Below are 12,061 nucleotides of genomic sequence, written 5' to 3' on the forward strand. Positions count from 1 at the left end.
CTATGCCAGATTCTGCCACTGGGGCTACTGCTCCTCCTGCCATCACTTTGGAGCCTGTGGGATGGCTCTGGGCAGGCAGAAGGGGATTTGGATGAAAAGAGGGGAAGATGTGCACCTCCAGCTCCTCCCTGAATCCCAGCAGTGTTAACCCTGCGGTGGGACACGTTTGTGGTTTCAACCCATCAGGACACAGAGTCTCCATGCTTTGTCCTTGCTTATCTCTGGATCCAAGAGATATTCCCAGTCCCCTAGATTGGGGAGATCTAGTCCAGTCTAGGAAAGAAAGAAATAGCCATGGGGCCAGCCACCAGCATCACCCACTGTCCCCATAAACCCTCCTTGACTTCTGACATCAAAACCAAAGTGTTGGGAGATTTGGGACTGGCACAGCCACTGGCAGGGGAGGAGTCTGGTGTATGGGGGTGTTCACCCGTCCTGCCCATCAGCACCGCAGTGCCTCGGCCATGGAGGTCCCAGGGGGTGCCTGCGCAGCCCCAAAAATAGGAATCCACGGCGGAGGGTGGGACACCGGCATACCCCCCGCAGCATTTCTCCGCGGGAAGCTCCAATTTCAAAGCACCGGGAGAGGCGGGCGAGACCCTCCCTGCAAGTCCCCCCGCACCGCGGCCACGAGCGCGGCGAGTTCTCCAGGGCTCATCCTCCTCCCCAGGCTGGCTGGGGCGGCGGGGGTGACCCAAAATTCCTCTCCCTCCGTTTCTATTTCAATGTTACCGCCCTTTTTCTTGCCTGCTTTTCCCTATTTGCGCCGGGGCAGCACCATCACGTGAGACCGGGCCCGGCTGGACGCGGCTGCCGGGGCCGCGCCGGTGTCGGGGTGGGGGGGCCGGAGACGCATCCCCGGGCCCGACCTTTGCGCCACATCCCTTCCCCAAATTGGGGGCCGGACTGGGGGGGGTTGGTGTGCAGGAGGCGGCGCTCGCTCGCTCTCGCTCCCCCCGGATTTTTTTCCCTGCGGTTGTTCGGGAAGGTGGAGCCCGGGGCCACCCCCGCGGGCAGGTGCCGGATGGCGGCGGGGACCCTCGCCCCCCGCCCTGCCGACTCCCTGCAGGAATTCCAGTACCCCCCCCAAAACAGCCCCCCGGCCGGGGGAGTGCCCCCGGCCACCGACCTGGTGCTGGGGGCCACGGCCGGGTGCTTGGCCTGCTTCCTCACCAACCCGCTGGAGGTGGTGAAGACGCGGCTGCAGCTGCAGGGCGAGCTGCAGCCCCCGGGCACGTACCCCCGGCCCTACCGCGGGGTGCTGCGGGCGGCCGTGGCCGTGTGCCGGGCGGACGGGCTGCGGGGGCTGCAGAAGGGGCTGGCGGCCGGGCTGCTCTACCAGGGGCTCATGAACGGCGTCCGCTTCTACTGCTATTCCCACGCCGAGGACGCCGGCTGGACCGGGTATCCCGGCGGGACCGTGGCCGCCGGGGCCGTGGCCGGGGCGGTGGGAGCCATCGTGGGCAGCCCCGCGTACCTGGTGAGTGCTGCTCCGCCCCAAGGGGTGTTTTGGGGGGCCCCCAAAAGGTTCGGCATCTTGGCTGTATCCTATAAACGCTGGCTGGGTGCATTCTCTCTTCCGCCGCTTTGCTTCATCCCCCCAGCTTGCTTTGCTTCATCCCTTGCCACTACCCCCAAAATGTGGGGTCGCGCTGTGCATGCTCTTCCCCTGCTTTCTCCCCCAAATCCCCCTCAGGAAACCAGCAGAGAACTCCCTCATAAGGAAATTATCCCCAAAACTGTGGGGCTTCCCCCCTCCCATTTTAGAGGGTTTCTCCAGTTTTTTGGGGTTGCAGAGCTCCAGCAGTGGGTGTTTGCAGGGTCCCTTTGCCCCAGGTGAGAGGGGTAAAAGGAACGGGATTCAAAGTCTGGAGTTTCCACTTGGCTGCTCAGCTGTGTCCCCCACGTCTGTTGGAGGGGCTGAAACTTCCCCTCAAAGTCTGCCAAGAAGATGGGGGGACCACAGCCGGTCCCAGCGGGGGCATTGGAGGGTTTTGTCACCTGGCATTGTCCCCCCCCAAGGTCAAGACCCACCTCCAAGCCCAGACACTGTCGGCCATGGCCGTGGGCCACCAGCACAACCATGAGGTGAGTGGGGACAAGGGTGGGGTGAGGGGACACAGAGGGTTTGGTGGCACCTTGTCCGTGCACGCTCCGGGCCCCAGCGGGGACGATGCTATTTTGGTCAGCAGGAATTTAAAGCTGTTGTTTGGCTGCTTGGCCCCGTAATGATGCTATAAATAACAGTGTGAGAACAGAGGGGGTGTGACAGGCACGTGGGGCTGCGATACCGAATCCGGAGAATCCAGACCCCCCTGAGATCTCTCCAATGCCAATAGTGGCTTCATGTCACCACCAGCAGGGGTGGGATATTCTGCCAGGGTGGGAAATTTTGGCCAGGTGGGATGCACCATTTTTCCCATTTTCCCCGATTCCTTCTATTCTCCAGAGCATCTCCGGCGCTTTCAGGAGCATCTACCAGCAGCACGGGGTGGTGGGGCTGTGGCGGGGGGTGTCGGGCGCCGTGCCCCGCGTGGCCGTGGGCTCGGCCGTGCAGCTCGCCACCTTCGCCTCCGCCAAGGACTGGGTCTGCGAGCGCCAGGTGAGCGGGACGTGTGCCGGATCCGGCCGCCACCGGCCCCCCGGGCTCCCCTTCATTGTTGGGAAGAGCTGATGCCGGCGCTTCCCGCAGTGGTTCAGGAAGGGCAGCTGGGCAGCGGTGCTGGCGGGGGGCATGGTGAGTGGTGTGGCTGTGGCTGTGACAATGACACCTTTTGACGTGATCAGCACGCGGCTCTACAACCAGCCGGTGGACGCCGACGGCACGGTAAGGCCATTCCGGGTACGGCACAGGGGACACGCGGCTTTTCCCAGGATTGCACCCGGCAGGGGTGCAGAGCTGGCTCCTCTCTCCCCAGGGCAAGCTCTACCGAGGTTTTTTGGATTGTATCCTGCAAATCTCCAGCAAAGAGGGGCTGCTGGGCTTGTACAAGGGCATTGGCGCCGTCTACCTCCGCCTCGGTCCCCACACCGTCCTCAGCCTTTTCTTTTGGGACAAGCTCAGGAACATGGTTCAGCACTAGCAGCCCCCAGGGCTGTAGGACAGACTCCTGCCAGCACCACCACCGATGTTAATAAAGAGGTTTTTCTATTTTTGGTGTTGTCCTGGGGTCTTTGGGGTGGTGCAGAAGCGGGGGCAAGACCTGAAATGCTGCAATGCCTTAGGGTGGAGAGGAGAATGGCAATGCTGTCGTGGGGGGAGGTTAAAGGTGCTGGTGGTCCCTGAGCCCCTCCATGTGCATCACATCCCTCATCTCCTAATTTTCACCTCCACGGGGCAGCTGGAGCTCATCTCATCCAGCCAGGGCTCCAGCTGCCCTGGCTTCCCCTAATAATGATTTACTAGCTGGGGGGGGCACTCCCCGCCTCCACCCCGTGGACCTTGGAGCCGGGGCCGGGCTATACTGTGGCTCCTCTCCACCGAAAATGTTTTCCCTGGGGTTCTGGCTCCCAGCGTTTCCTGGGCTGGCGTGGGGCTGGGCACTGCTGGATGCACTCCTGCAAGGTGAGATCCCCGAGGGTGGCCTGGGGACAGCCCAGGGGACACCAGTGACCCACTGCTGCCTTTCCCCGCAGGGCTGGTGGGCGCCTGCGCCGTCTCGGTGCTCTGCAGCCTCCTGAAGGTTTATCTCTACATCCAGTGTGTGAAGTAAGCACCAGCCCTTTGTCCCCTGGGGCAGGTTGGTTTTGGGGATCTGATTTTTGGGATCTGCTGTTGGGCCGTGGCTCTTGGCACCAAGGGGTGCAGGGCAGGGGCTGCAGCCTCTGCTGCAAAGCACCGAGGGGGATGTCACTAAGGTTTGTCACCCCATTTCGGGTGACATCCCCCGGCTCAGCATTCCCACCTGCTGTCCCCAGCAACCCCGAGAGGCAGGAGGAGAAGGAGGCGATGGCGGCGCGGCGGCCGCTGCTGGAGCCGCTGCACGTGCTGGTGCTGACGCCGGTCCTGGCCCTGGTGGGCTCCCGCGTGGCCGCTCTGGTGGTGCTGGAGTTCTCCCTGCGTGCCGTCTCCACCATCCTCTCCCTCGGCAAGGTGAGGTGGCACGGGGGAAACTGAGGCACGCTGTGGATGGAGCTGGGAAACTGGGGCTTTGTTCAGCACCCACGGGGGATGGAGGGGCTGTAGGTGGAGGTGGCCATGTGTCCCTCTGCACCTCAGCCAGGTGTCCCCCAGGTGGGCAAGAGGCCAATGGGCCCTGGCTGGTCCCAGTGTGGGCGCAGTCCCAGGGCAGTGCTTGTCCCCTGTGCTGGCACTGGTGGGACACCTCCAGTTCTGGGACCTCTGTGGGAAGACATTGAAGGGCTGGAGTGTCCAGAGGTGGAAATGTCTGGAGAGCCTGAGGGAGCTGGGAAAGGGGCTCAACCTGGAGAAAAGGAGGCTCAGGGGGGACCTTCTGGCTCTGCACAGCTCCTGCCAGGAGGGGACAGCCGGGGGGTCGGGCTCTGCTGCCAGGGAACAGGGACAGGAGGAGAGGGAACGGCTTCAGGCTGAGCCAAGGGAGGTTTAGATTGGATATTGGGAAAAATCCTTCATGGGAAGGGTGCTCAGGCACTGGCACAGGCTATCTAGGGCAGTGCTGGAGTCATCGTCCAAGGAAGGGTTCAACAAGTGTTTAGACGAGGCGCTTGGGGACATGAGTAGAGGTGCACACGGCAATGCTGGGGGAACGGTTGGGCTCATTGATCTTGGAGATCTTTTCCATCCTCACCGATTGCAGGATCCCATGACCCCCCCGCTGCTTTGCAGGGCGCCCGCAGCAGCCAGCTCTACCTGCTGTGCCAGTACTCGCTGGGCTGCGGGGTGTCCTGCGGCCTCAGCTTCCTGCTGGAGGGGGCTCCGCACCGCAGCTGGAACCTGGCGCTGGCGGCGGGGCTGGCGGGGCTGCTGGCGCTGCACGCCCGGCGCCTGGCCCGGCACGTCTGCGCCCTGTACGAGCTGCACAGCCGGCAGCGCTACTGCGGCGTCTGCATCCTGCTGCTGGCCAAGGGCCACGGCATCCCGCGCCTGCTGCGCAGCGCCCTGGCCATCACCTTCGCCGTGGCCGACCTGGCGGCCGTGGAGCTCATCAACCGCGACTTCCTCTCCACGGGCGAGGCCGTGCGCTTCTGGACCCCGCTGACCATCTGCTACACCCTGCTGGTTGCCTACATGCAGGGTACGGGGGGCTCCGAGGGGCCTGTGGGATGTACTCGGGGTGTGTGGGGCCACTGGGGTGTACACCCCCACCTGGGGCTGTATAGGGGCAGACTGGGAGCCTGTGCGGAGTATATGGGGTGTACTGGGGGTATGCAGGGTGTCCTTATATAGGTAGTATATATAGTATGTGCTGGGGGTGTGTAGGGGTATATGGGGCATGCCAGGGGTCTGTAAAGGGGTATATGGCACATTTTGGGGGTGTATAGGGGTATATGGGGCATTCCAGGGGTCTGTAAGGAGGTATGTGGTACATTCTGTGGGTGTATAGGGATATATGGGGCATGCCAGGGGTCTGTAAAGGGGTATATGGCACATTTTGGGGGTGTATAGGGGTATATGGGGCATTCCAGGGGTCTGTAAGGAGGTATGTGGTACATTCTGGGGGTGTATAGGGGTATATGGGGGCATCCTGGGGGTCTGTAAAGGGCTATGTGGTACATTCTGGGGGTGTATAGGGGTATATGGGGCATCCTGGGGGTCTGTAAAAGGATATGTGGTACATTCTGGGGTGTATAGGGGTATATGGGGCATGCCAGGGATCTGTAAAGGGCTATGTGGTACATTCTGGGGGTGTATAGGGGTATATGGGGCATGCCAGGGGTCTGTAAGGAGGTATGTGGTACATTCTGGGGGTGTATAGGGATATATGGGGCATGCCAGGGATCTGTAAAGGGCTATGTGGTACATTCTGGGGGTGTATAGGGGTATATGGGGCATGCCAGGGGTCTGTAAGGAGGTATGTGGTACATTCTGGGGGTGTACAGGGGTATATGGGGCACCCTGGGGGTCTGTAGGGGGTGTGTGTATATATATCCCGGGTGTACATAGAGGGTACTGGGTGGTACAGAGAGTACATGGGATGTCCTGGGGGTACCTGGGGCACCCTGGGACTATAAGAGGTACAAGGGCTGTCCTGGGGGTGTATAGGGGCTACATGGGCTATCCATGAAGCCACCCCATGCTTGGTGTCCCCGTTGTGGGGCTGCGGAGGTCCCAGCGTCCCCGCGGTGGCTCCCCAATGCCGCGTCCTCGCAGAGGAGTCCCGGCAGAGCACGGGCAGGGGGTCGGCGTTCCGGACCGTGCTGGTGCGGATGGGCGGCCTCTTCATCCTCCTCCTCACCGTGGGCCGATGGACCGACATCCTGCACGTCTTCGTGTCTCTGCTGGGGGAGCTCTGGTGCCTGCTGCGCTCCGGGGTGCTGCTGGAGTCCTGCTGGAGGCAGGTGAGAGGGGGGACACCTCCCTGCCACGCAGGGTGAGGGCTGGCAGCAGCCCCAGGGCCACGGTGAGAGGCTTTTTGGCTTCTCTCTTCCATCCCGGCCAGGATTTTGCCCAGCAGCCTCGCGTGGATAATCTGTCGGGATCCGGACCCGAGGAATCGTCCCGATGAGCCGCAGGGCGGAACCGGACAGCGGAAATGAACTCGGGGTGGCTTCGCTGGGCACCCCAGAATCCCCCCATCACAGATCCCCCGTGGGGAATAAGGAAAAAAGGGCTCCTGGAAGGAGTCCGACCCCATCCCATAGGATGGAGGAGGTTGGGGGGAAGGCTCATGTTGCCCCTGGTTTTTGGGGGGATTCCATGAGGTTGCAGCACTGCTGGGGTTTGTTCTCTGGTCCCAGTGGGATTGCAGGATGCTGATGGATGTCCCATCGTTGCTGGCAGCTGGGCCACACTGTCAGGGGCCTCCAGGGGATTATAAATCTCAGAAAATAAAGGTGTTTTTTTCCAGCAAAATCCATGGGCAGAGCAAGCTGGGGTCCCATTGTGCTGGAAAGGCACTTGGGATGGTGGCAGTGCAGATTGTTGAGGGAGGTGGGTGGAATTCCTCCTTGGGAAGGGAAGCTGAGGCACTGAGTGGGGTGACCGTCTGGCTGGGAGGTGCCCCTGTGCCTCAGTTTCCCCCTGGCTGCACCTCACTGTGCTGTGCAAGGGAACAACAGGCCCTGCGAAGGTGGGGTGCAGTGTGGGGAGGGGGGGTTCTGGCTGCCTGGGCATGGACTCCCAATGCAGGGAGGAGCAGGAGGGGGTCTGGGGGTGTTTGGGGCAGCGGGGGCTCTATAGGGGTTTATGGGGCATGCTGGGGCTCTAGGGGGACACATGGGTGCCCTGAGGGTACATAGAAGAAATATGGGGCTAACTCCGGCTGTATTGGAGGATAGGGGTTATCCTGGGGGTATATGGAGGTATTTCGGCTGTACTGGGGTACGCAGGCACCCCGGGGGTGTATGGGGGGCTCACAGGGCACCCCTTGGGGTTGGGTGCCCTGAGGGTGTGTGGAGCCCTCCGAAGGTCCATGGGAAAACCTGGGGGGGGGTAATCCCAGAGCATATGGGGCACCCACGGGACCATGGGTCACCCTGGGGTAGATGGGGCCCCCAGGGAGCGCTTTGGGGAGCGCGGGGCAGTCGGAGGGTGCATGGGGCACCCTAAGGACGCGTGCCCCACTCTTCCTCCGCCCGGGGCTGTGGGGCAGGCAGGGGGGAGGAGGAAGAGAGGTGGAAGAGGAGGAGGAGGAGGGAGGAAGGGGCGGTGATGCCGGGCGGTTCTGCCTTCCCGCTGCCCCCGCCGCGCCCGCGGAGCGCACGGAGGGACCCGCAGCCGCTGCCCAGGTCGGGGACACGGACGGGGACAGGGTCACCCCCCGAGAGGCCGCAGGGCCACCTCCGGGCAGGCGACACCCCTCCTCGCCCGCAAGGTACGACCCCCAGGTAGGAAACAGGGGCCACCCTCAGGTAGGGACCACCCCAGATGTGGGATTGGAAACCCCCCCAGGAGGGGACAGGGGACACCCCGATATGGGATACGGGATGGGATAAGGACCGAAGTCATCCTGGGGTGAGACAAGGGGACCAAGAGCCACCCCCCAGGAGGGGACAGGGGACACCCCGATATGGGATACGGGACCCCCACGGGATGGGATAAGGACCGAAGTCATCCTGGGGTGAGACAAGGGGACCAAGAGCCACCCCCACGGAGGGGACTGGGGACCCTCCCAGGGAGGGGATGGGGGCTCCCAGGCAGGGGGGACACGGTGGGGCACCGCTCCACAAGGGACAGGGCACTGCCAGGTGGGGGACGGGGAGCTGTGGGGCTGCACAGGGGATGCCCGGGGGCTGCAAGGCCACCCCCCAGGTGAGGGACAAGAGGACAGCGGGACTGCTTGGGGTGGGGGAAGATGGACACCAAGTGTTATGTACCCCCATCCCATCCCTTGTTCCTTGGGCGTCCTCGGAGCAGCCTGTGAGAGCTCCCAGGGCAGAGTCGAGGTGCAGCTCTAGAGGGCTGCGTCCCATGCCAGTTTTGGGGTTGTGGGGATACCCCATAAGTGGCCCTATTCCCATCAATCCCACCCGAACTTCCATCCCAGGAGATTTCAGGGAAACCAGGGGGGTTCCTTTCCAGTGTGGCCTCGGCCACCCCAAACCAGGGTGGAGCTACATGGGAAGGGGGGACCCCCGTTAATGCACCCCTCGAGCCTCGACCAGCCCGGTGGCCCCGGGCCAGGGGGATCATCCGGGGGGTGCCGCTGCCGGGATCCCGTCAGCCCCGGCACAAAGAGGAATGCGATGAGCACATGGTTCCTATTAACCCCGGAGAACTTTTTTTTTTTTTTTTTTTTTTTTTTTTTTTTTTTTTTAAATGATTGTTCTTTTCTTTTTCCCCTCAGTTTTCCGCAGTTCTGCTGGGGAGGAGGAAAAGCGGTAGCCCCGGCGGGTGAGGAGCTGGGCGAAGGCACCGGTAGCCGGCGGGGAGGGAGGGAAAGAGGGAGCAAATGATCGGGGTTCTTTTTCCTTTTTAATCCCTTCCTCTTTAATCCCTTGAGTCAGAGGCTGAAGTCACCAGCAGGAACATCGCGAAGCTTTTTGCCCACCTCGGGGAGTCTGTCTGCCCCTCAAAGGATGTGCTGACCCCCGTGAGTGAGATTTTGGGGGAGCAGAGCCGCATGAGACCGGGAACTCATCACACAGGTATCTTTCAAGCTGCCAATTCACCTCAGGGATGAATTCTGCTTCACCAACACAGCGCCCTGACTAAAGCCTCAGGGTCCCCCCCCTCAGTCCATTCCATTTGGGAAGGGGAAGCTTCGCCCCAGCTGCTTTTCCCCTTGGGAAGTTGGACAAACAGCCCTTTTCCTTCCTGAGCAGCGTTTCTCGGGGTCGGGTGCGTCCTGCCTGTGCTGCCGGGTGCTGCTCAGGGGATGTGTCAGTGTCGGGGATGTGGTGATTCACAGCACCACACCTCAGTTTTCCCACCTGGAAAAGTAAAAGAGGGGGATGTGCAGAGCTGGAAGTGATTGGCAAGGAATTGGGGATAAGGAGGGAGGGAATGGGGATGTAGAAAGATTTCAAAAAAGGGGTTGCAAAAGCAAAATCCCATAGCTGCCCTGTTTTATAAAAGGAAAGGTGGGTACTTCCTGCTGCCCATGGGGAGTTTAATCCCAGGTGGGTAGGAGCAATAAGAGGAAATACAGGAGATCCAAATGCTTATGAAAAGGTGGAATATGGCCACAGAGGTGTGAAAATGGGAGATATCAGCTGCTGTCAGGATTCTGTACCCTGTGTCCTCCCAGGCACGAGACCATTTATTGCTGTGACGTGGGATGGGACGCTTGTTCCTTCTCCCTTTCCGGGAGGAGGGAGGTGGGTTGATGCCGAAGGGCAGCACGGCTGCAGGAGCTGCCAGTGTGCCTGCAAGTTTTACTCTCTTTCTTTCTTATTTTCCCTAGAATCAACCCCCGATCTGGCCTTTCCATGGCTTCAGCAATGTTGCCAGGGAAAGCAGAGAAGAGAATCGCTTCATCCATTTTCATCACCCTCGTGCCACCACGGAGGGACGTGGCCACCAAGGAGAAAACCCAACGGGAGCTGCAGCCAGGTGATGCCAAGGTCCCTGGCGCTCATCACCCCCAGATCCTGCTGTCACCCCCCTCGCTGCCCTACAGAGGTGAGGGGTGTCCATGGGGGGCTGCGAGCGATGTGGAAGGATGGCAATGGGGCTGAGGAGGCTGTAGAGATGCTTTGCTAAAGGATGTGCGTGCGGAAGGGCATTTTGGGGTATGTTTTGGGGAGTTATTCCCCAAATCCCTGCATGCAACCCGGCATGGATCCGGCTCCTGGGGACGGGCTGTGTTTGCTCTCCATTGCTGGGTGCTTATCGGTGCTGCTTGTCTCCTCCTGCTTCGATGGCGTTTGCTTTTGGGGCAGGTCAGTGAGCGCTGCTGCAAAGCTGTTGGGGTGTTATTGTGACAGGGTGTTATTGTGACGGGGTGCTATTGGACATTATTGATCCCCTAAATCCCCCACATCTGTCTGTTGCTGCAGAAACCCACCCGGTGGCCCCTGTACCTGCACCCCCACCAGTCCTGCCCCTCTCTGAAGTGCCCCAGCCCTTGTCTGTGGAGCCGCTGGGTCTGGCACTGCAGCAACTGGACCTTGCAGCGCCCGCCACCCTCCAGGTGAGGATAACAGAGTGCAGCACCCCCCAGTGCCTCAGCTTCCCCACTAACGTGGCTTTGCCCTTCCCCACTTGCCAGGCCCCTTCCACCTTCCCTGCTGAATTGAAGCTGCCCACATTTTCCCAGGAGCAAGCAGGCAAGCGGCAGTGGCAGGATGCAAATGGGCACCCGGGGAGGGACAGCTCCAGAGGTAAGAGGAGACTCAGCTGTGCATGGGCTCATCCCCTCTTAGGGAAACTGAGGCACGCAGCTCCTAACCGCTCTCCCTGCTTCTTGCAGACATCTGTGCCTTCTGCCACAAAGCGCTGGGGCCCCGGGAGCCGACGGTGGAGGCGATGCGGAAGCAGTACCACCCTGAGTGCTTCACCTGCCGTATGTGCCACCGGCTCCTGGCTGGGCAGCGCTACTTCCAGAGAGACGGGTGCCCCACGTGTGACACCTGCTTCCAGGTACCCATCCATCTTCGGGGAAAACCAGCACACTCGGAACATCCCTCGGGGTGTGGGCTGGTGTCTTATGGCACGTGTTCCCTAAATTCCAGGCCACGCTGGAGAAATGTGCCAAGTGCCAGGGGCTGATTACGGAGCACATTGTCCATGCCCTGGGCAAGGGCTACCACCCCAGCTGCTTCTCCTGCGCTGGCTGTGGCCGGGCCATCGGCACCGAGAGCTTTGCTGTGGACAAACAGGGTGATGTGTACTGCGTGCCCGACTACTACAGGTTGGCCATGGGGGAGTGTCTCCCACGCTGGGAGCTGGGTTTGGCTCATCCCCTGCAGAGCTCACGCTGCTCCCGTTGGCTCCCATCAGGAAATACGCCGCGGTGTGCAGCGCCTGCGAGCGCCCCATTGTCCCCCGCGAGGACGAGGACACCTACAAGATCGAGTGCCTGGGACGCAGCTTCCACGAGAGCTGCTACCGCTGCGAGGTACGGCCCTGGGGGCTGAGGGGTCCCCAAAACCAAAGGGGTGGCACTGAACCTTAGCTGAGCATGGACACAGGGATGACAGCACCCATGACTGGGTTTTAGCCCTCAGTTTATCTTATGAGTAATGGGGAGGGGCAAAATAAATCAATTGGGTGGTGGTGATGTGTTTGGAGAACTTTAGCTTTGCATGCTTTTGATGTAGTTTGTCGCTTTTTTGGAGTGCTGGTGGGTTTTGCAGGGAAAATAGGATGTAACACACACAGGAACCTCTAAAAGGTGGCTTCCTTTCCCCCTCCTGCCCCCAGAGTTGTAGGATGCCCCTGTCACCGGAGCTGACAGAGAACGGGTGCTACCCCCTGGACGACCACCTCCTCTGCAAGTCCTGCCACATCCACTGGCGCAACGAGTCGTCCTGCTGA

General features: G+C 61.1%; 3 protein-coding genes across 3 annotated transcripts; all 3 read left to right on the forward strand.

Moving 5' to 3' along the window:
* Positions 1-1,024: 1,024 nt before the first annotated feature.
* Positions 1,025-3,151, forward strand: SLC25A34 (solute carrier family 25 member 34). The gene is made up of 5 exons (XM_021537829.2): positions 1,025-1,480; positions 2,023-2,088; positions 2,450-2,602; positions 2,693-2,827; positions 2,919-3,151. The coding sequence occupies exons 1-5, from the start codon at positions 1,025-1,027 to the stop codon at positions 3,081-3,083; spliced, it is 975 nt and encodes a 324-aa protein (XP_021393504.1). The 3' UTR covers positions 3,084-3,151.
* Positions 3,152-3,414: 263 nt separating this feature from the next.
* On the forward strand, positions 3,415-6,994 carry TMEM82 (transmembrane protein 82). The gene is made up of 6 exons (XM_031506600.2): positions 3,415-3,565; positions 3,637-3,709; positions 3,919-4,093; positions 4,808-5,216; positions 6,293-6,480; positions 6,582-6,994. Exons 1-6 carry the CDS (start codon positions 3,487-3,489, stop codon positions 6,645-6,647), a joined length of 990 nt encoding a protein of 329 aa, XP_031362460.2. The 5' UTR covers positions 3,415-3,486; the 3' UTR covers positions 6,648-6,994.
* Positions 6,995-10,011: 3,017 nt separating this feature from the next.
* Positions 10,012-12,061, forward strand: FBLIM1 (filamin binding LIM protein 1). Its single transcript, XM_077788227.1, has 7 exons — positions 10,012-10,204; positions 10,582-10,715; positions 10,794-10,905; positions 10,995-11,164; positions 11,257-11,435; positions 11,525-11,642; positions 11,948-12,061. The coding sequence occupies exons 1-7, from the start codon at positions 10,012-10,014 to the stop codon at positions 12,059-12,061; spliced, it is 1,020 nt and encodes a 339-aa protein (XP_077644353.1).

Source organism: Lonchura striata, chromosome 24, assembly GCF_046129695.1.
Source record: "Lonchura striata isolate bLonStr1 chromosome 24, bLonStr1.mat, whole genome shotgun sequence".
NCBI classification, from domain to species: Eukaryota; Metazoa; Chordata; class Aves; order Passeriformes; family Estrildidae; genus Lonchura; species Lonchura striata.